We start from the raw sequence: 24,966 nt of genomic DNA, 5'->3' as shown, positions 1-24,966 counted from the left end.
GTCGGTTAAGCTTCCAACTTTGGCTCAGGTCATGATCTCCTGGTTTGTGGGTTTGAACCCCACGTTGGGCTCTGTGCTGACAGCTCGGAGCCTGGAGCCTGCTTCAGATTCTGTGTCTCCCTCCTTATTTCTGCCCCTCCCCCACTCGTGCTCTGTCTCTCTCACTCTCAAAAATAAATACACATTAAAAAATTTTTTTGAGGGGCGCCTGGGTGGCGCAGTCGGTTAGGCGTCCGACTTCAGCCAGGTCACGATCTCGTGGTCCGTGAGTTCGAGCCCTGCGTCGGGCTCTGGGCTGGTGGCTCGGAGCCTGGAGCCTGTTTCCGATTCTGTGTCTCCCTCTCTCTCTGCCCCTCCCCCGTTCATGCTCTGTCTCTTGCTGTCCCAAAAATAAATAATCGTTGAAAAAAAAAAAATTAAAAAAAAATTTAAAAAAAAGGAAATAAAAATTTTTTTTGAAAAAAAAAAAAGAATTGGAATGGGAAACTGAAACAACTGTTATCTAAAATGGGAGGAGATAAAGACATAAAGGGCTAGAGTACATGCCTTCCCAAGTGTGCCCAGTTGATAGATTTCTCCACTTTCCTGGAGGACATGGGGAACAGGGGGTAGGAAAGGATGGTGTCAGGACTCTGCAATTCTTCCCCACATCACCACAACTTTCTTTTTTTCCTACCTGATGTAGTGATCCTGGGCCTGGGGCTACCACTATGGGTGCTAGGAGCAGGGCTCAAACCTTAGCAAGACATAGTCTATACCTTTAACTGCCATGCCCGAGTTCCAAAGGGCCTGTGGGATGGACTGTGTCTTCACCCCATCTAGGAAAAGCGGGGTTGACCGCGAACGCAGCTGTGATGCCTGGCGGTCAAGAGAGTGCACCAGTTCCGTGACTGTAACTCTACCCCATGAGTGGGACTGGACTGAGGGAGACATATGCAGTAGACTACCGGCACTGCAGGCAATCTGAATCAGCACATACTCACCCCAAATGGGAAAGTTCCCATCTCTGGGTTACTTGTCTGTAGAAGTTCCATGTCACTGCTGTAACAAATTATCACAAACTTGGTGGCTTAAAACAACAAAAATTTATTCCCTCACAGTTCTGGAGACCAGAAGTCCAAAATCGAGATTGGCAGAGCTAAGTTCCCTTCAGGGGGAAGAATCCATTCATCCCATGCCGCTCTTCTAGCTCTTCTAGCTCCTGGGAGGTGCCAGAAGCTCCGTGCGTGGGAGCCCCACCACTCCGGTCTCTTTTCAGTCTTTATGCTGCCTTCACTTTCTCCCCTGTGTAAATCAAACCCTCCTCTGCCTTACTCAACAGACAACTGTCACTGGCTACAGGACCCACCCGGATCACGGAGGGCAATCTCCTCATCTTGAGATTTAATTATATCTGCAAACACTCTTTTTCCAAACAAGGTCACATTAACAGGTTCCAGGAATTAAGATGTGGAGATGATTGTTCTGGGGTTCAATACTCAACCCACTGCAGTTCAAACCCTGGTCCCCCAAATTCACTTTTGTTTCACATGTAAAACACATTCACCCATCCCAACATCTCCAAAAGTCTTGACTCACACTATCAATTTTAAGGCTAAAATCTCACATAAACCTCATCAGCTCAAAAGTCTGAAACCTCATCATCTAAATCGTGAAGTCAGATATGGGAGAGATGGCTGGTATGATCCATCCTGGGGCAAAATTCATCTGTATCTATGGACCTCTTAAACCAGAAAGCAAGGTATCTTTATCCAAAATACAATGGTGTGACAGACATAGGACAGACATTGTCATTCTGAAAGGGAGAAACTGGAAAGAATAAAGGGATCAGCCATCTCAAACAAGCTCAGCCAAGGAAATTCCTTTAGACCCCAAGGTGTGAGAAATCCTCTGTATTTGCATTTCTTTTTCTTTTTTTCATGTTTATTTATTTTTAAGAGGGACAGAGAGAAAGAGATTGTAATTGGGAGGGGCAGGAAGAGACAGAGACAGAGAATCCCAAGCAGGCTCCGCACTGTCAGCATAGAGCCTGACTTGGGGCTCTATCCCACAACCTATGAGATCACGACCTGAGCTGAAATCAAGACTGATGCTTAACCACTTAACCAACCAAGCCACCCAGGTGCCCCTGTATTTGCATTTCTCTCCTCAAGGCCCATTTCTGCCCTGCAGCCTCTGTCTATATGCCTGTGGCTCTGGCCTCAGAGTCTTACTTCTTTTTCCTTTAAAAGTAACATCTATTTGCAGCTCACATCCATCAACTACAGCATTTCTTTTACACTGCCTGGGCTTCTAACATTGTCAGTGTATTCTGTAACCATAGTTAAGTCTTGTGTGCTTTGTCTATTGGTTAATTCTGAAAACCGAACACCAATGTTGTGCCTGCAGGATTATAAAAGTAAGTACATATCATTTATAGCAGAATCAAATAGTATAGTTAATCAGTAAAAAAGGAAATCCTTTTCATCAATAATCCTGAGTTCCTCTAGGGACAATGCTTCATGTGTCTGGGCCAAACTGCTTCTTATACTACATCCATTACTCATTGATCATTCCATATTTCACTCTGCTTCACATTTGGACTAGGTCTTTCTTGAACAAATATTTGTTTTATCTTGAAGTTCCTAAATTCTTTTTCCCCCTCCTCCTCCTTTATTCTACCATTAGAAACAACCTTAGTCAAATAACCTGCTAGGAACTGATTGGCTATTTATACATATATCATCTTGAGATTCATTATCATGAACACTAAGTGTTATTTAGCTCTATTGCTTCATGGACTCCATCTCTGACTCCTGATTGAACTTCCTTCTAAATTTTGCTAAAATAAGTATGATACAATTTTATGGGCATTCCTTTATTGGGAGATAATCTGTTTCTTGCTTTCTGAAAGCTTTCAAGATGATGTTTTTAGCCTTAAGGTTCAAAACTTTCCCAAAGATGTAAGAGAGTGTCTAGGGTCCATTTTCTCTTCTTTTTAAGGTTTTATTTTTATTTAAAAAAAAATTTTTTTTTTCAACGTTTATTTATTTTTGGGACAGAGAGAGACAGAGCATGAACGGGGGAGGGGCAGAGAGAGAGGGAGACACAGAATCGGAAACAGGCTCCAGGCTCTGAGCCATCAGCCCAGAGCCTGACGCGGGGCTCGAACTCACGGACCGCGAGATGGTGACCTGGCTGAAGTCGGACGCTTAACCGACTGCGCCACCCAGGCGCCCCTAAGGTTTTACTTTTAAATAATCTCTGCATTCAATGTGGGACTCGAACTCACAGCCCCCAAATCAAAAGTCACAGGCTCCACTGACTGAGCCAGCCAGGGGCCCCCATTTTCTTTTCTCTGGCTCAGTACTCAGCAGACACTTTCAATCTGAAGACTTCAGCTGTAATTAATTTTATCTTCTTTGATTAGTTCTTTCAATCTCTTCCCATTTCAAAAAATTTTTAATGTTTATTTATTTATCTTGAGAGAAGAGAGCAGGGGAGGGAGGGAGGAACAGACAGAGAGAGAGAGAGAGCGAGAGAGGGAGAATTCCAAGCAAGTTCCACACCCAGCATGAAGCCGGATGGGGGGCTTGATCCCACGACCCTGGGATCATGACATGAGCCAAAATCAAGAATCGGACGCTTAACTGACTGAACCACCCAGGCACCCCCACTTAAATTCTTATACATATTGATTTTTCTTTTTAATTTTTAAAAAATGCGTATTTATTTTTGAGAGAGAGAGAGACAGAGAAAGAGAATCCGAAGCAAGCTCCAGGCTCTGAGCTGTCAGCACAGAGCCCAATGTGGGGCTTGAACCCACAAACCATGAGGTCATGACCTGAGCCAAAGTCAGTTGCCTAACCAGCTGAGCCACCCAGGCGCCTCTTCTACATATTGAATTTTCTTTTTCTTTTTTAAAAAACGTTTATTTATTTTTGAGAGACAGAGAGAGACGGAGTGCGAGCAGGGTAGGGGCAGAGAGAGAGGGAGACACAGAATCCGAAGCAGGCTCCAGGCTTGGAGCTGTCAGCACAGAGCCTGACAGGGGGGCCCGAACTCACAAACCGCGAGATCGTGACCTGAGCCGAAGTCGGCCGCCCAACCGACTGAGCCACCCAGGCGCCTCTTCTACATACTGAGTTTTCTTGATTGAGCTTTCATGTCCTAACTATTCTTCCAATATTTTCCACTGCTGTATTTTTGGCACTTCATTCTCAGATATTCCCCCAAGATCTGTTTACAATCCTTGTATTAAATGTTTTATTTTAGCAATCAAGCATTAAATTTACAATTACTTTTTCTTGTGCTCTATTTCTTTTTCAGCCTATTTTTGTTTTGTAGGACGACATCTTTTCCTACTTCTCTACAAATACTAATTAGAGATTGTGAATATATCTTCAGTTCTCTGTTTTGTCTCTGTTCTCACTAGGATCAACTATTCTTTTGTTCTTCTTCGTTCTCTTTTATGCTGTCTTTAGATTTTCCTCATCTGTTTGGTGATCCTCAGCACTCTGTTCATATCCTTGAATGACTAACGAGGTAGATTAATAGAACACGGGTTCTCTAGCTGAATGGGAACGCTAAAAATAGATTCTACTATGTGGATTAGGAAACATGCCGGCACACTTTAAGAGTCTGAGAGAACGGAAAAGCAATTTGACTACTCCATTCTGACCCCAGAAATATCCAAGAAAAGAGGGTGCCAGCTGCCACCACTGGGAACCTTGCCTACCTAGGTCAGACTACTCAAAAACATTGTAAGGGAGGCGGTTAGATTTTTATCCTGACATAAACACTATACCCAACCACTCTGTATGGCTGAGGCTATGGGCGGGGTTAGATGGACTCAACTGATCCAATCAGAGTGAGGTAAAAACGCCCTTCAGGCATACCTTGTTTTTTCTGCTTCACTCTACTGTCCTTTGCAGACAGTGCTGTTTTTCTTCCAAATTGAGGGTTTGCGGCAACCCTGCATCAAGCAACATTTACATCAGCATTTACTGCTCACGTTGTGTCTCTGTGTCACATTTCGGTAATTCTTGCAATATTTCCATCTTCTTCATTACTATTAGATCTTATTTTACGGTGAACTCTGATCAGTGATCTTTGATGCTATTATTGTAATTATTTTTAAGTGCTATCAACCACGCCCATACGAGGAAGTGAACATTATCGATAAATGTGTGTGTTCTGAATACTCTCCTGACCAAGCTCCTCTCTGGTCTCCCTCCCTCTCCTTGGGCCTCCCTATGTCTTGAGACACAAAATACTGACATTAATATTTAAACCAATTGGGGCGCCTGGGTGGCGCAGTCGGTTAAGCGTCCGACATCAGCCAGGTCACGATCTCGCGGTCCGTGAGTTCGAGCCCCGCGTCGGGCTCTGGGCTGATAGCTCAGAGCCTGGAGCCTGTTTCCATTCTGTGTCTCCCTCTCTCTCTGACCCTCGCCCGTTCATGCTCTGTCTCTCTCTGTCCCAAAAAATAAATAAACGTTGAAAAAAAATAAAATAAAATAAAATATTTAAACCAATTAATAATCCTATAATGGCCTCTAAGTGTTCAAGAGAAGATGTGCACGTCTCCACTTTAAATCAAAAGCTAGAGATGATGAAGCTGACTGAGGAAGGCATGCTGAAAGCTGAGAGGCTGAAAGCCAGGCCTCTTGCACCAACCAGTGAGCCATGCTGTGGATGCAAAGGGAAATTTCTTGAAGGAAATTACAACTGCTACTCCAGTGAACACATCAATGATAAGAAAGTGAAACAGCCTTACTGCTGATGTGGAGAAAGTGTCAGTGGTCTGGACAGAAGATCAAACAGCCACCACATTCCTTTAAGCCACAGCCTAACCCAGAGCAGGGCCCTGGCTCCCTTCAAGTCTGTGAAGGCTCAGAGAGGGGAGGAAGCCGCAGAAGAAAAGTCTGAAGCCTAGACAATAGCTACATCGTACAACTAACTCTGAAAACACCCTGCAGACTGGTAAAAAGATCTTCCACAGTTAATTGTAGGGACAGAGCCATGGCAAAAAGGGTAGGAGGGGTAGAGACACAGCTGGGAACCAAACTCCTTGCAAGATTCCCCACAAACGGGAGAGGCACCACAAGCACAGAGAAACAAGTGGATCGGACAGTAGGTGCCTGCCCTGGGAGGATGAATCCTGAGAACATCTGGCTTTGAAAACCAATGGGGCTTAACTTCAGCAGGTTTTAAAGTCAGTGGAGCTTAACTCTAGGTACTTGAAAAATCAGCAGGCTCACACACCCTTAAAGAGCCAGCATAGTAAGTAACTCAGGAGACGCAGCACAGAAGCAGCACTTTGAAACGTGCCTGGGGGGTGCGAAGATTTATTTACTAATCTCGGGGAAGGGATCTTCAGGAGGCTTCTCCAAGAAGGAACGTGTTGTGGGCACCGTTTCTCCCCCACTCCCCTAGCCTGACAGCTGGACTCTGTGGGAACCAGCATTACAACTCTCCACCTAGCTTGCTAACAGCAGTGCTCTGCCCTGGTGTTCCCCTGCAGACCTGCCCCAACCAACCCTCCCAAGTGACCCCTGCCATGAAGGGAGGGGGAGATGACGCACACACTAGCGCGCCCAGAGTTTAATCAGCAGGGCCTTTCAGCTGGCTGCTACTCGACGTGCCCACAACTGTGGCTGAGAGACTTAATGCAGACAGCTGACCCCACCATGAGCTTCCACTAGCTCTGCAGGGGACCTCAACAGCACAGGGACCGAATCCTGCCCAGTGTTCCCACTGCAGGCAAAGCAAGTCACCGCAGCTAACTGGACTGAAGGGACACACTGCTTAGCCACAACAGTAGGGCACATGCAGCCCACCCAGGAGACACCCTGGAGCACCTTGTTCTAGTGACCGGGGGCATTGCACTCCAGGGCACCACAGGACCTCTTTTATATAAAGCCACTGCTTTCAAAACTTGGAGACAGGGCTGACACCCCAATACACTGAAACAAACACAGAAAGTTGGATAAAATGAGGAGACAGAGGAGTATGTTCCAAATGAAAGAACAAGACAAAAATCACAATGAGATAAATAAAACGGATATAAGCAATATGTCTGATTAAGAATTCAAAGTAGCAGTCATAAAGATATTTACTACACTTGAAGAAAGACTGGAAGACCTCAGTAAGACCCTCAACAAAGAGACAGAAAACATAAAAAGAACCAATCAGAGATTAAAAACTGAATAACTGAAATAAAAAAAATACACTACAGCCAACCAACAGTAGATTAGAAAATGCAGAAGAACACATCAGCAATCTGGAAGATGGTAATGGAAAGCAACAAGCTGAGCAGTAAAGAGAAATAATACTGAAAAATGACAAAAGGTTAAAGGAACTCAGCAACTCCATCAAGCATAGTAATATTCACATTATAAGGATCCCAGAAGGAGAAGAAGGAGAAAAGGGGGCAGAAAAGTTATTTAAAGATATAATAGCTGAAAACTTCCCTAACTTGGGGAAGGAAACAGACACGCAGATCTGGAAAGCACAGAGAACCTCAAACAAAATCAACTCAAAGAGGTCCACACCAGGACATAAAGTAATTAAAGTGGCAAAAGTAATGACAAAGAGAGAATTTTAAACTTTATTTATTTATTTTGAGAGGAAGAGAGTGGGGGAGAGGCAGAGAGAGAGGGAGAGACAGAATCCCAAGCAGGCTCTGCACTGTCAGAGCAGAGCCCAATGCAGGGCTTGAACCCATGAACCGTGAGATCATGACCTGAGCCGAAATCAAGAGTCGGACACTCAACTGACTGAGCCACCCAGGCATCCCAAAGACAGAATTTTAAAAGGAGCAAAAGAAAATAACATGGTTACATATGGGGAAAACTCCATAGGGCTAAGCCAAAGAAAGAATTTTAAAAGCAGCAAGAGAAAATAAAAGTTACATACAATGGGAACTCTGTAGGGCTATCAGTTGTTTTTTCAGCAGAAACTTGGCAGGCCAGAAGAGAGTAGCATGATATATTCAAAGTGTTCAAAGGTAAAATCCTGCAACCAAGAATACTCTACCCAGCAAGATTACCATTCAAAATAGAGTGACAAATAAAAGAGTTTCCCAGACAAAAGTTAAAGGAGTTCATTTACCACTAAGCATGTATTACAAGCAATATTAAAGGGAATCCTTTGAGTGGAAAGAAAAGGCCATCATCATGAGTAAGAAAATAATGAAAGGAAAAAAAATTTCAGTTAAAAACAAACATATAATAAAATAATAGATTAATCACTTATAAAGCCAGTATGGAGGTTAAAATGCAAAAGAAGTAAAATCAATTATATCCAAAATATCAGTCAAGGACTACACAAAATAAAAAGACGTAAAATACAACATCATATACACAAAAAATGGAAGAGGGAGTAAATATCTAGTGCTTTTATGTGTTTGAACTTATGTAATAATCAACTTAATATAGACTGCTATACACGTGTTATACATGAGCCTAATAGTAACCACAAATCAAAAACCTACAACAGATACACAAAACATAAAGAGCAAGGAAACCAAGCATACCACTACATAACTACATAACACTACATAACTATAAAACCAGAAAACAAATTTAAAAATGGCAGTAAGTATATACCAATCAATGATTACTTTAAACAGAAATGGATTAAATGCTCCAAGCAAAAGACATAGGGTAACTGAATGGGTAAGAGCAACACTCATCTATATGCTGCCTACCAGAAACACACTTCAGACCTAAAGACACACACAAACAGAAAAACATACACTATTCAAATGGAAGTGAAAAAAAAAAAAAAGCCAGGTTAGCAATACTTACATCAGACAAAGTAGACTTTATAGCAAAGACTATGGCAAGAGATAAAAAAGGGCACTGCATAATGATAAAGGGATCAATCCAACAAGAGGACAGCACAATTGTAAGTTGCACAAATTATAATTACAAATTACATAAAGCAATTATTAAGAAATACAGAGGAAGAGACTAACAATGATACAATAGGAGGGGACTTTAACACCCCACTTACATCAATGGAAAGGTCATGCAGAAAGAAAATCAACCAGGAAACAGTGGCTTTCAATGGCACATTAGACCAGATGGAGCTAACAGACATATATAGAACATTTCAGCCAAAAGAAGCAGAATATACATTCTATTCAAGTGTGCCTGGAACATTCTCCAGGACAGATCACATGCTGGGCCACAAAACAAGTCTGAATAATCTTAGGAAGACTGAAATCTTATCATGCATCTTTTCTGACCACAGTGATATAAAAGTAGAAATCAACCACAACAAAAAGTCTGGAGACAACACAAATAGGCGGAGGTCAGACAACATTCTACTAAACAATGAATGGGCAAACCAAAAAATCAAAGAGAAAATGAAAAATCTCAAATTAACAACCTAACTTTACACCTAAAAAGAAGTAGAAAAGAAGAACCCCAAAGCTAGTAAAAAGAATGAAATAATAATCACTAGAGCAGAAATAAATTAAATAGAGACTATTTCAAACAACCAAACAAACAAGAATGAAAAAGGACCAATTAAGCCAGGAGCTGGTTCTCTGAAACAATCAACAAAATTGATAAACCTTTAGCCAGACACATCTGCAAAAAAAAAAAAAAAAAAAAAAAAAGACTTAAAAAAATAAAATCAGAAACAAAGGGGGAGAAATAACAACCAACACCACAGAAATACAATGGATTATAAAATTATTTTATAAAAAATTATATGCCAACAGGGGCACCTGGGTGGCTCAGTTGGTTGAGCATCCAACTCCTGATTTCAGCTCAGGTCACAATCCCAGGTTTGTGGGATCCATGCTGAGTGCGGAGCCTGCTTGGGATTCTCTCTCTTCTTCTACCCCTCTCCCCTGCTCACATTCTCGCTCACTCTCTCTCTCAAAAAAAAAAAAAAAAAAAAAAAAAAAAACACTTAAAAAAATGATATGCCAACAAATTGGACAACCTAGAACAAATGGATAAATTCCCAGAAACATAATCTTTCAACTGAATCAGGAAAAAATAGAGGATCTGAACTGATCAATTACTGTCATGACATTGAATCAGTAATCAAAATCACAGATGAGTTCTAGCAAACATTTAAAGAAGAATTAATACCTATATTCTAAGCTATTCCAAAAAATAGAAGAGGAAGGAAAACTTCCAAATCCACTCTATGAGGTCAGCATTACCCTGATATCTACCTGATGTCTATTACCCTGACACTACCAAAAAAAAAAACAAAAAAACAAAAAAAATTACAGACCAATATCTCTGATGAAAAGAGATGCGAAAATCCTCAACAAAATAGCAAACCAAATTCAACAGTACATTAAAAAAAAAAATTCATCACAATCAAGCAGGATTTATTCCAGGGATATTGATTCAGTATTTGCAAATCAGGGGCGCCTGGGTAGCTCAGTCGGTTAAGCGGCTGACTTTGGCTCAGGTCATGATCTCATGGTTTTTGAGTTCAAGCCCGGCATGGGGCTCTGTGCTGCCAGCTCAGAGCCTGGAGCCTGCATCCAATTCTGTGTCTCCCTCTCTCTCTCTCTGCCCCTCCCCCATCTGCACTCTGTCTCTTTCTTGCTCGCTCTTAAAAACAAACATTAAAAAAATTTTAAAAGATTCACAAATCAATCAATGTGATATCTCACATTAATAAGAAAAAGGATCAAAACTTTATGATCATATAAATAGATACAGAAAAAAGATTTATCAAAATACAACTTCCATTCATGATAGAAACTCTCAACAATAAGTAGGTTTAGAGGGAACATACCTCAACATAATAAAGGCCATATATGAAAAACCACAGCTAACATTATAATGGTGAAAAACTGATAGCCTTTCTTCTGAGATCAGGAATAAGACTAGTATGTCTTACTCTCACCATGTTTAACCAACACAGTACTGGAAGTCCAGCCATAGCAATAAAACAAGAAAAAGAAATAAAAGGCATCCCATCAAGAAGAAAGAAGTAAAACTGTCACTATTTGCAGTGACACAGTACTATATACAGAAAACCTTAAAAACTCCACCAAAAAAACCAATAGAACTGATAGATGAATTCAGTGAAGTTGCAGGATGCAAAATTAACATACAGAAATCTCTTGGATTTGTCTACACTAATAATAAAGTAGTAGAAAGAGAAATTAAGAAAACAATCCCATTAACAATTGCACCAAAAAGAATAAAGATGTAGTTTATGACATCAATAACTTAAAAAGCCTTGAGTAGAGTGGCAGAGGAGCACAGAAGCAGTTTTCGTATGTTACTGAAGTTAAGGTGGTATAAATTCAAATTAGAGTGTTATAATTTTAGGATGTTAAATGTAATCCCCATGGTAACCACACAGAAAATAGCTATAGAATATATAGAGAAGGAAATGAGAAGGGAATTAAAATGTTTCACGAAAATAAAATCAATTAAACATAAAAGAAGTCAGTAATGCAGATAATGTGGGACAAGGAAAGTATAAAGCATAAAGAAAATAGTGACAGAACTCCCTCCTTGTAAGTATTTATTTTAATGTAAACGGATTAAACTCTCCAATCAGAAGATAAGAGATGGCAGAATGGATTTAACAACAACAAAATGATCGCTATCTACAGGAGGCTTACTTTAGAGCCAAAGACACAAATATAATGAAACTGAGAGGATGGAATATTTCATACAAAAATAATCATAAGAGAGCAGGGGTGGTTTTACCATTATCAGACCAAAAAAAATTTTTTTTAAAGGTTACAAAAGACAAAAAAAAAAGGTATTAATAAAAGGCTCAATCCATCAAGAAATAACAATTATAAGCATTTATGTAACTAATAATAAGCCCTCAAAATGTATGAAGCAAAAATAGAATTGAAATGAGTAATAGTTCTACAGTAATAGTTGGAGACATCAATACCCTACTCACAATAATGAGAGAGAACAACCAGATGAAAGGTAAGTAAAAAACAGAGGACTTAACATAATAAACCAGCTGGACCTAACAGACACACAGAGAACATTTTACCCAACAACAGATTACACATTCTTTTCAAGTGCACATGGAAAATTCTCCAGGATACACCATATGTTAGGCCACAAATTAAGTCTCAATAGATTTAAAAGATAGATATCATACCCAGTATCTTCTCTAACAGCAGTGGGATGAAGTTTGAAATGAAAAACAGAAGAAAATTAGAAAATTTACACATCTGTAGAAATTAAACAGTAGAATCTTAATCCATGGATCAAAGGAGAAATCACAAGGGAAATTAAATGAGAAAATACTGAGAAATGAATGAAAAGAAAAATGTAACACACCAAAATTTATGGGATGCATCACAAGTAGTGCTAAGTGGGAAATTGTAGATTTAGACGCTTACATTTATAAAGAAGACAGATATCAAATCTTCAATCTAACTTTACAGCTTAAGAACTAAAGCTAAAGCTAGCACAAGGAAGGAAATAGTAAAGATTAGAAATAAATAACAGAGAATAGAAAAACAGAAAAAGCAATGAAAGTAAAAGTTGGTTCTTTGAAAAGATTACAAAAATTGATACAAAGGCACAAAGAATAAAGATATAAAGAATTAGGGGAAAAAAGAAAATACCACTAGTATGCCACAGTAATAAGTACTGTAGACAAGATCCACTGATGGAAGTTAAAATGAGCGGGCAAAAGTTTAAGAAGAAAAAGGACACTTGTATAGTCTCAGAGTATCTCCCCTAAGATAGTTATTAACTACAACGGGAGAAATGGTAATTCTACAGTGGAGAATGCTGGTAGCCAATACTTTAATCAGGTGGTCAGTGTTAATGTCAACAGTAATAAGGCACATGGACATCACTTACTCCTCTCTATGAGGCTCTGTGATTGGCACATCAGGATTCAAATCCCAGGTCTTGTCAGACTCTAAAACATTATACTGCTTAATCATTTTTCTATAAGCAGACATATTATATTCTCTTTCAAGAAATGGATAAAGGGATTTGTTGGCAAACGTATCAAGGGTAGTATACCAATCTAGATATTCTCTCACTTGTGAAATATACCCAGTTCTGTGGAGTTAGTGAGAAAAATACAATTAATTAGTAAGGGAAGACAGGCTCTAGGTGAGGCTAATGCATAAAAGAAAAAAACAGAATGGAAATATTTTTACTGATGCCTCACACACAGTAGATGGTAAGAGTAATAATAATCATAGCAAATCCTCATAACAACAATAGATTTTCATTTAATACTATTTTAATCTTAATTTTGTTTACAGCAAATGCTATTACATGTATTCATTCATTTAATCCTGACAACAACTCTATGAGACAGGCACTATCATTTCCCCCATTTTGCAGATGAGGAAACAAAGGCATAAAAAGTTGAGCAATTTGTTTGGGATCATTTAGTAAGTGGCAGAGCCTACTACACTATACTACCTCCGGGAAGATAGCAGTTTAATGACTAATAAGAGTCAGGCACTATACTAAATATCCAAATCCTCAATATTCCTGTCCAGAAATACTTTTTTGTCTTTTAACAAGTAGAATTTTACAAATGAAAAATCCAACGCTTTGTTGGGCTACTCAACATGTACTCAGCACACGTGGCCTCCACCTGGTGACACTCAGTAGTTTCTCTTCCACTGATTCACTGTGATTAAGTGAATACACTACCCTAAAACATTACAAATGTCCCTAAGGGAGCAGTACTGCCCCCAAACTGCTTGTTAAAGGCCATTAGGTGGTAAGACACAAAGCTGGGAAGTGAATCCAGGCCTGCATGACTCCAAGGTCAGTGTTCTTTCCAATACCAGACACAGACTTGTGTAACAGTTGAAATTAAAACAAATGTACAAACACAGGGGAGATGAGGAAACTATACAGCTGACCCCTGCACTACATGGGTTTGAACTGTGAGGGTCCACTTACACGCAGATTGTTTTCAACAAATACAGTACGGTCCTGTGAATGTATTTTCTGTTCCTTAATGATTTTCTTAATAACATTTTCTTTTCTCTAGCTTACTTCATTGTAAGAATACAGTATATAAGACATATGACATACAAAATATGTTAATGAACCATTCATGATACCATGAAGGCTTTCAGTCAACCATATACTGTTAGTAGTTAACTTTAGTCAAAAGTTAGATGTGGATTTCTGACTGGGCAGGGAGTAACCTCCATCTTGTTCAACGGTCAATGGTGGTTGCAAATAATGGAAAGTTAAAGTAGTCTATAAAGTATGATAATAATATATTTTTTAAAAATTTTTATGTTTATTTGTTTTTGAGAGAACCACAGCATGAGCAGGGGAGGGGCAGAGAGAGAGGGAGACACAGAACTCAAAGTGGGCTCCAGGCTCTGTGATGTCAGAACAAAGCCCAACACGGGGCTCAACCTCACAAACCGTGAGATCATGACCTGAGCTAAAGTTGGACGCTTAACCAACTGAGCCACCCAGGAGCCCCTCAATTCAGAACTCTTGAGTGAGGACTAGCATCATTAACATGCTAGTTATCTGTATGGATCTAAGTTACGGAGATGGGGGTTAAGGCCTCCTGAAAGAATTTCAAAGACTGCTATTTCTTTTAGTTTTATGATTCCTATATTTTCAAATCTATTAAATATGCTCTTCCATTCATCATTATATAAGCTGTATAATATACGGGTACAAGTCATCGGTGTTATCCTAATCACTTTTTTATTTAATAATAGAAAATTCAGAATGTTGGGGAAAAACATTAAAAAGCAACACTAAGTATAATCAGTGATACACGTCACAAAGAGACAGTAAAAACATTCCCCCAAACACACATAAATAAATATTTCTATCTCAAGGAAATAAAATACCTTCAGTATACAACTTCCAGATAATATTATAAACTTTTGAAAATGTTAATGTTATAAATAAATATTGATATACAGATACTACCGCAGCGGTAACCAACAATCTACATTTTGGTTACTTAATGGAATTTCTACACTTCAGTCATGTGTATGCGTGAACACACATATGTGCATACCATACACAAATATTTAGTAATCAACTCTATTAATCAATTACCTTTGCAATAATAACTTCTTTCTTCAGAATCTTCATAGCATAGTATTTTCCACTTGCCTTCTCTCGAACCAAAATAACTTTTCCAAAAGTGCCTTTACCTAGTAGTTTCAAATAGTCAAAATCATTCATTGTCTGAAAAATATAAATTAAAAAAATGTAATATGAAATATTTGATGCAATTCATTTATAAACATATAGGTATATGTTTGTGGTATCTACCCAAAAGTAAATTTTACCAATTTTTAAGCACACTTAAGTGAAGAAGAATCAGACTGGCAATAGCTACCTCACCAACAATCATGGATGCTAGAAATAATTTAAGCAATTCTCAGATACTAAAGGCAGTAACTGTGAACCTCAAATTCCTCAGCTAGCCAAACTATCAGTCAAGTGTAGGAGGAAAGGAAAAATAGAACCATTTTCATTCACTTTCAAGGACTCAAGTTTCTTTTTTTTCTCTTTTTATTGAAGTATAATTAACAGAGTATTATATTAGTTTCAGTGCACAACATAATGACTCAACAGTTCTATGCACTTCTGAGTGTTCATCAAGTTAAGTGTACTCTTAATCCCCTTCATCTATTTCACCCGTCTTTTCCACCTGCCTTCTCTCTGGCAACCACCAATTTGTTCTCTGTATTTAAGAGTCTGTTTTTTTTCCTCCTTTGTTTGTTCATTTGCTTTATTTCTTAAATTCCACATATAAATGAATTCATATGGTATTTGTCTTTCTCTGACACTTCATTTAGCACACTACTCTCTAGATCCATCCATGTTGTTGCAAATGGCAAGTTTTCATTATTTTTTATGGCTGAGTAGTATTCCACGGTGTACATATACCACATCTTCTTATCCATCTGTCTATCAATGGACACTTGGCCTCTTTCCATATCTTGGTTATTGTAAAAAATGCTACAATGAACATAGGGGTGCATATATCTTTTCAAATAGTGTTTTTGTTTTCTTTGGATAAATACTCAGTAGTGGAATTACTGGATCCTATAATAATTCTATTTTTAATTTTTTGAGAAACTTCCACACTGTTTTCTAAGGACTCAGGTTTTTAAGGACTTGGTAGTGTCACTTTCCCCAAACAACATGATCATCAAAAATGCGCCCCACAAACATTTCCAGATACATGTAAGGAAGCAGTCCTTTTCAGGGAAGCTATCTGAGAATGTACTCAAGCGAAGTAAGGATAGAATGCTAGAAAGTGAAAGATATGTGTATAAGAAATGTTGACAATAACCTGGATCACAAGAAGAAGAAACCTAAGAAAGTGGCAGTACAAATCTGAGAAAGCAATTGGTGCAATCAGAGCAGAAAGGCAGGGAAGTCTAAGAATGCCTTTAATTAATCTGCCTGTATTCAGTTTCATTTCTCATTCCTAAGGCAGGTGATTCCCAGGATTTTGCCAAGCTGACCTGCTACTTGCTCTTTACAGCCCTCTAGATGCACACTTTTCCTGCTCTATGAGCATTCTTCCACAAACTTCCTTAATTTCGATACTGCTTTTGCACCGATGCCTTTCTGGTTACAAATTTTTTCTGAAGCAAATGTCAAGAATGTCCCAAATCAGTGATCTCAGCTTCTACATTAAGAAACTGAACAAGAACAAATTAAACTCAAGAGAAATAGAAGGAAATAATGAAGATCAGAGCAGAAATCAATTAAATTTTAAAAAGAAAAAAAAAGTAGAGGATCTCAGTGAAACCAAAAGCTGGTTCTTTGAGAAGATCAATAAAAATGACAAACCTCTAGCCAGATTGGCCTGGAAAATAAGAACAAGAGACACAAATTAACCAATGTCAGGAATGAGAGAGAGCTGACATCACTACAGATTCTACGGATACTAAAAGGATCACATGGGAATATTATAAACAGCTATAAGCTCATAAAATTGGCAATATACATGAAATGAAAAAATTCCCTGAAAGCCTCAAACTTCCGAAGCCCACTTAAGAAACAGATACCTTGATAGCCCTATGTTTACTAAGGAAATTGAATTTGTGGTCAAAAACCTCTCCACAAAGAAAACTCTAGGGGCTAGATGGTTTCACTGCTGAATTTTATAAACATTTAAGGAAGAAATGATACCAATTCTATGTACACGCCTAAAGAAGAAAGTTGAGAAAAAGGGAATACTTCCCAATTAATTCCATAAGGCCATCATTACCCTGATTATCAAAACCAGACAAAAACATTACAAGAAAGCTACAGACCAATATTCCTCATGTACATGACATGTAAAAATTCTAAGTTTTAGAAACAAATGCCTATATTCCCTTTCAAGTTTATTTGCTGTTTATAATTTTGAAAATTTTTCCAAATGTCAAATTATAATGTCTTAATCATTCAAAAATATCTTTAGTTCAAGGGGCGCCTGGGTGGCTCAGTCAGTTAAGCATCCAACTCTTGTTTTAGGCTCAGGTCATGATGTCATGGTTTGTGAGATCAAGCCCTGCATCAGGCTATGTGCTGACAGCATCGAGCCTCCTTGGGATTCTCTCTCTCTCTTTGCCCCTCCCCTGCTCTCTCTCTCTCTCAAAAAAAAAGGGGGGGGCACCTGGGTGGCTCAGTCAACTGAGAATCTGACTTCGGCTCAGGTCATGATCTCGCAGTTTGTGAGTTTGAGCCCCGTTTCAGGCTCTCTGCTGACAGCTCAGAGCCTGGAGCCTGCTTCAGATTCTGTGTCTCCCTCTCTCTGCCCCTTCCGTGCTCATGCTCTGTCTCTCTCTGTCTCTCAAAAATGAATAAACGTTAAAAAAAAAAAATTTAAAAAAAACACTAGTTCAAAAGAAAAGTAGCAAAATGTATCAGGGAAAATAGCAAAGTACATTTACCAATTTAACGAAAAATCAAACATGTGGCACTAAATATACAGAATATAGTTAACAAAGTTCGTGTCATTTGAATAACAGGTAGTATTAAGAAACTGTGTTTTCATTAATAGATTTTTCCAAATCAAGGAGTACTATATGACCACAAAGCTATCTGTGCTAGGTGGTCTCCAACGATGGCACCACTAAGTCCCCTGACTCCCCATACGCACATTCTTCTCATGAAGAGATAGACTCAACTTTCCCTCTCCCTGGGCCAGCCTTGTGTCCTGCTTTGAACACAGAATATGACCAAAGTGATAACATGCCAGTTCAGGCCCAGCCTTTAAATCTGGCAGCTTGTGTTTTCACCTCCTGGAAAAGTCATAACTGAAAGCCAGCTTTCATGCCATAAGGAAGTCTAGACTATCTTCTGGGGAAAGGGGCCACGTAGAAAGAACCTGGATGATGAGACACCATATGCTAAGAGATCACATGGAGAAGAACCAAGTATCCAGAAATGTGAGAAAGTCTTTCTTGGATTTTCCAGCCTGGCCAATGTGCTAACACTGAATGCAACTGTTTGGGAGATCCATGGGAGACCCGTAGAACTGCCCACACAAACTGAAAAATCATGAGATATATACTGAAATACACTGTTATTGTTTTAATGTTAAACTTGGGTAGTTTAATTCCATGGCAATAACGAGTTGAGAGCTGTTATTCTCATAACTAGGCTATGATGTTATTTTTTGCTCAAAGCTTCATCTGAGCAGTACCCTCCTCAATTTTTAGCTAAATGCACTGAAAAATCATACTTCCTGCATCCTATTATTAAATATCACATAAATGGAAACTGAATTCTTAGGGATAAAAATCAGAAAAGAGTTTGTAAATTGCCTTATGGCATTTCCAGATGAAAAGCACTATGTAATTATATTGCTACATTCCTTAAGATGGCAATTCTTAGAGAAAAGGAGGTTTAAAGTATAATACTCCTATCTTTATATTTCACAGTTTGACTGCCAACCTTAAAAAAAGAGAATTTGCATGGAAATTAATATTAGTAAAAGCATCCTATGTGATAAAATCAGAAACAGTTCCATATTTTGACAAAACTTCAGAAAACTTAAAAAGCATCTTTGATACCAAATGCTCACGTTCAGCACGGTACACACAGTAATTATCTAGTCTTTACAAGTGAAATGTAACCTATTACAAAATGTTTTCCTCTTTTCAATGGTGTTAAGGGAAAAATTCAGTAAGATTTTAATAAAAGATGAGAGCATGGAGACTCTGCAGAAAAGTTAATCCTCTAAAACCCAATCCCCAAAATCCATTAAGCAAATATCTTACATAGTTACACTCTTTTCTTCCACGTCAATGTGGCCGTTTTAGGTTAAGAGATGCATGGGCACACATAACAAATGCTTCGTAAGAGTATTCAAATACACACTAGAATATAAGAGAAAGACTAACTGTATACTTCAAAATTCGGGTTAAAGAATATGACTATGTAACTGAAGATGAATACAAGAAACCACTCAGAAGAGAATACAGATGTTTTAACATATTTGGTCCAAGAGAATAATTTCCACAATTGCAATGTTACGAGCTAAACCAAACAAAGCCCCATGGGGCACTAAGCAAAAAGGGGGGGTGCTCTCAAAAGATCCATGTCTTTGTCCTGCCAACCTCTCCACCACTGATGAGGCCGCTGCTCCCTCTCTGGATAGGCAGTGAGGGATCACGTGATTTCTGCAGGTCACACGGAAACTTCTTTTCTTCACTCTGCCTCCCCATGCCAGCCATTGCTTTGAGTTAGTGTAGCCAGGCATTAGGTGACACAACTCCAAGAACTGGAGCCAGACTTAATGGGAAGGTAGAACATATTGCTTACACTTTCTACCAACTCAGGAGATGGTAAGTAGCCACCCTCGGAGAGGCCTACACTGGTCACTGAAAAATGAAGCCGAACACGGGGTGCCTGGGTGGATCAGTCGGTGAAGCGTCCAACTCTTGGTTTCACCTCAGGTCATGATCTCGTGGTTTCGTGAGTTCGAGTCCAACATCAGGCTCTGTGCTGGCAGCATGGAGCCTGTTTAGGATTCTCTCTCTTTGCCTCTCTCTCTGCCCTGATCCCACTCACGCTCTGTCTCTAAATAAATATACTTAAAAAAAAAAAACTGAGCAGAACTTTGACTCTCATTTGGCCTTTTATGCTGTGCCCCTTCACATATCTGACAGGGTCTAGGGAATGGCCACTTGGCAGACCCAGAGTAGGCACTTCTGAGTCCTCCAATCAAATTCTTTTGAAAGACCATCTTTTCGTTTAAACACAGAACCACCAATAAATCTGATTATGAGGCCCTCTGCTTCTTTCCCTAAGGGACTCTTTCCCAGTATCTTTCCCTAAGGGACTCTTCACCTCAGGTGGCAGGTTTTGGGCAATACTCTGCCACTAAGAGAAGTGACCATCTGTCTGCTTGAGACAAGAGGAAATAGTCGCGACAATTCTCAGCAGAGCTACCACAATTAGTAGCTAGTCTCTTCATCCTGTCACTCGTTTTTCAAAAAGTGAACGACGAAGAAAACGGACACGGTAAACTATGAGAAAGGTGTTCTTATTTCAGAATATCTGTGTTTACAGTTTGAAATGAAAAATCATCTGAACTTCTACCATTCTTTTTATGATACCGGAGCCATGTAAAGGATGTAGTTTTAGGGAACTAGGGAAGTGACAGTACTATTTAATCCTTTTTAACCAAATTGTTAGAAACATCACAGAATAGTGGTGCACAGGTTCTATCTTTTTTTACACTCTTTGTTACTTAAAACAGTTTCATACTATTTCATTTAAGATGAAATTAAATAAAAAAGAACAATGGAAATCAGATATAGGTCAAATAAGTCAATGGATCCCCCCATTTTCAAAATACTTTTGACTGCATCAATTTTGAATTTTGGAGACCCAGTTTCATGAGAGTTTTCTTAGAGAATCTGCTTTAAAAACCTTACTTTCGGGGCACCTGGGTGGCTCAGTCGGTTAAGCTTCCAACTTCGGCTCAGGTCACGGTTCGTGGGTTTGAGCCCCACGATGGGCTCTGTGCTGACAGGTCCGAGCCTGAAGCCTGCTTTGGAGTCTGTCTCCCTCTCTCTCTCTCTCTCTCTGCCCCTCCCCAGTTTGCATTCTCTCTCTCTCAAAAATAAATACACATTGAAAAAAAATTTTAAACCTCACTTTCTACCACTATTTTGTAATTTTAAAATTCTACTGATTTTCCCAAGAGTTCGCCGTATAAAATGAAATTAACTAATACTGAAACACTGAGTAAGTGCAACAGCTTGACATAATATTTTGAGAAACTGACTACAATTGTAAGGGAGAATATCTAATTTTGTTCTCTAATATAATTTGGTCATGTAATGAGTATAAATAATTATAGTGATTATAAAGGCTCAAGATATATCAATCAATAAGTTGCACACTGAATATTATACAGTATAGAATTGAAAGTCCTTACATGCTTGAAAAAGATATTTAATGTATCTCAATGTCAGATGAATCACTGTAAAATGGGGGTAATAATAGCACCTACCTCATACGATATTTGTGAGGATTAAATGAGATAATACATATAAAAGTACTTCTGGGAGCATAGCACAAAATAAACTTGTAATAAACATTTACAAGTGATAATTAGTGAAGGTGATGAATTCTAAGATAATCTGCACTTGTAACGGCAAAATGAGAAAACTGCATTGTGCTTTTATGATGATTTATAAACAGCCTTACCAGAAAAAAAAATCTCCATCCTTTTCCATTTTTACATCTTTGAAAACATTTGTCTCTCTTCATTCAAAATTCTCTGGTTAAGTTTCCATATTCATTTCCAAATTCTCTCATCCATCAGTAACAGTACTTCTCATTAGGGTGTTATAAACTCCCCACTTTCAACCAGGAACTGCCCCAACAGCAGCTTTTTAGTAACATGGGTTGTTAAGCAGAGTTTTAGCAATTCTACAGACTTAGAGTATAGCTAGTATCATCTGGGGTAGTTTATAATTCAAAGGATGAGATTAACTGGGATCTGATTTTAAATTTATGAGCACAGTCAAATTTTACATTCATCGCGTACATGTGCACATAGATGTGCAGAAGCAGCTTTCTTATCTCTGAGTAGGTGAGGAAAACTACATTGTGGGGTTTTTTTGTTTTTGTTTTTTGCAATGACTGAAGAACCAGGTAGGCGTTAAGTTGATAAAAGAAAAGAGGGATTCACTTCAACTAACAAACAGAGTATAAGTCTTCAATGAAGACACCACTTTTGGCCAAGATCAAGCATAGAATATTACTGTAATTAGAACAGAAATTTCAGGGGCACCTGGTGCCTCAGTGGGTTAAGTTTCTGACTCTTGATTTTGGCTCAGGTCATCTTCTCACAGTCCCGTGTTGGGCTCTGCACTGACAGCGTGGAGCCTGCATGGGAATCTCTCTCTCCCTCTATCTCTGCCCCTCTCCTGCTTGCACTCTCTCAAAATCAACACAATAAACTTAAAAAAAAAAAAAAAACCCAGAAATTTCAGAAAAGGAGAGAATAATTAATGAGCCATAGGTTGTGACAGTGTAACTTCATCAAGTTCACATGTGTACCAGGTGGGAAAAGGAGGATTTGAACTCAAGCAGTCTAACGCCGAAAGAGTTCTTCATCATTATGCTAATAGCAAATTACATGGGTAATTACATTAAAAATTAGTGTTCTCCTACATCAAGATGAAATTTACAATTTATTATAACAAATATATTCTAACACGATAAATGGCACGTTCATTTACTTTGAACACTGAGACCTTTAGATTAATCCTAAAATACCATTTTCACACAAGGAAGTTGCTTTTCAATTTTCTGTAGCAATGAAAAACATAATTTATAATTTCCATCAATCTCTAAATTGGCATTTATTAATCTGGAGCACTCAGGGAAGGAAGGTCTGTTTCCCTCACTGGCTCAGGAGCAGCCATTAAAATAAAAACTATTATTTCCAAGACTATTTGCGTTCCCGCTGATACTCATAAGGCTGGGGCTTCAGGTAGGAAGCACACTACAACCATTTCCGCTTCTGCTCTCAGAGCGTACAAAATAAATACCACATGGAACAGGACCCAATCATTAGGGAAAACATTATTTCCAAGTTCTAAAATGGTATTAAAAACAATAAGAGGAAAATGCAAATTATAAACCAGCATGATGGCACTTCAGTCACCAACGACCTGAGAAGCCCTATCAGCAGTCAGTGCGAAGTGTTGAACCACGAAAATGACGTTTAAATTACTTGGTTTTAAATTTTTTTTTTTTTTCAACATTTATTTATTTTTTTTGGGACAGAGAGAGACAGAGCATGAACGGGGGAGGGGCAGAGAGAGAGGGAGACACAGAATCGGAAACAGGCTCCAGGCTCTGAGCAGTCAGCCCAGAGCCCGACGCGGGGCTCGAACTCACGGACCGCGAGATCATGACCTGGCTGATGTCGGACGCTTAACCGACTGCGCCACCCAGGCGCCCCTAAATTACTTGGTTTTAAACAATGACAGGTATTTCAGATTTACCTGGATAAACACCACCCTCACCCATATAGTTGTACCGGCCAACACGTTTTACAAATGGCAATTTTTAGTGTGTTCCTTCCACACGCGTAAGTGCCGTGCCTGAGTAGGGGATAAGATACTATTTTCTACCTTTCTTTTATGATGGGTTGTGGAAGCGTCCATTTCTTCCTCCCCTATGTTATCAATTTGTGAAGTTGGGCTACAATTCATTCTCTCCTCTTCTTGTCTCTGAAGTCTGTCTGCTACAGCCTGAATAGCTTCTGTCCACTCTTCCCTATAAAAACAAGTACAATTTCCCATTAATGAAGAAGGGTAAATGAATCAAATATGTCCCTTTTGTAAAATATGACATTAACACAAATAAAGTCTACTCCAGGATAATTCCCCCACATACACATAATCTTCTCACCCTTACTCAAAGGTGAAATTAATCCCCAAAGCATTTAACATTATAGACCTTAGGGTTGGTTGTAGGAGCATTTATTTAAATGTATATTTTCAAAAAAAGGAAAGAACTATAAGAAAATTCAGTTAAAATTCTTTAAAAGTACAATTAAATTTTATTGCCTATAAACATCTTTGCATAACGTAAATTGACCCCCAAAAGCTTGCTGCACCTTGAAAAACTTTTTTGTCTAGCTATTGTTTAGTTCATCATTGAAACAGTCAAGATCTTTACCGTCGTCCAACATAAGTTCTAAGAAAAGGTTTTCAAAGCCAAAGCCTTCAACTGTTCCCAAATCACAGAGAAGTTTTGTTTTTTTTTTTTAAATAGCCATAGTTCATAGGTAAGACAGTAAGTCTCAGGAGCTCTAATTGACAGCTGTGTTATCAGATCAAGAATCATGTCTTTCCATATAAGTTTTTAAAGCAGTGTGTCAGTTTCTCAAAACAAAGTCTATGAGAATTTTGAGTCAAACTGTCTTAAATCTATGGACCAATTCCAGGGAAATTACTATCTCAAAAAATTAAATTTTCCAATCCATAAGCATGGTGTATTTCTACGTTTATTTAGCTTTTTAATTTCCCAATGCAATCTGTGACTTTGTGTGAAAAGGTCTTGCATATTTTAAATTGAATTCCTTCCGAAGTACTCTATTTTTAACAATATATTAGTTTTCATTGAAATATATTTGACATACGGGATTATATTAGTTTTAGGTGTACAACATAGCTATTCAACGCTTACATGCAATATGAAATGCTCACCACGTAAGTGTAATTACCATCTGTCACCACACAAAGTTATTACAGTACTACTGGTTATATCTGCTATGCCTTATTTTACACCCCCGTGACTTATTTTATAACTGGAAGTTTGCATTTCTTAAACCCCTTTCACCTATTTTGCCCATTATCCCATACCTTTCCCTTCTGGCAACCACCAGTTTGTTTTCTGTATTTATGAGTCTGTTTGTGGTTTTATATGTTCATTTGTTTTGGTTTTTAGAATCCACATATAAGTGAAAGTACATGGTACTTGTCTTTCTCTGACTTATTTCACTTAGCATAATACC

General features: G+C 38.7%; 1 protein-coding gene across 9 annotated transcripts in view; it reads right to left on the bottom strand.

The window, feature by feature from the left end:
- Positions 1-24,966, bottom strand: part of AKT3 (AKT serine/threonine kinase 3) — a 310,747-nt gene that overhangs the window by 109,227 nt on the left and 176,554 nt on the right. For all 9 annotated transcript variants that reach the window (XM_047840477.1, XM_047840482.1, XM_047840479.1 and 6 more), the window contains 2 exons: positions 23,579-23,723; positions 15,024-15,155 (listed from right to left, as the gene is read on the bottom strand). In XM_047840477.1, the coding sequence (XP_047696433.1) occupies positions 15,024-15,155; positions 23,579-23,723 (277 nt within the window). The remainder of the gene's footprint in view (positions 1-15,023; positions 15,156-23,578; positions 23,724-24,966) is intronic.

This window comes from Prionailurus viverrinus, chromosome F1 (genome assembly GCF_022837055.1).
Source record: "Prionailurus viverrinus isolate Anna chromosome F1, UM_Priviv_1.0, whole genome shotgun sequence".
Classification (NCBI taxonomy): Eukaryota; Metazoa; Chordata; class Mammalia; order Carnivora; family Felidae; genus Prionailurus; species Prionailurus viverrinus.
This window is presented reverse-complemented; position numbering and strand designations above follow the sequence as displayed.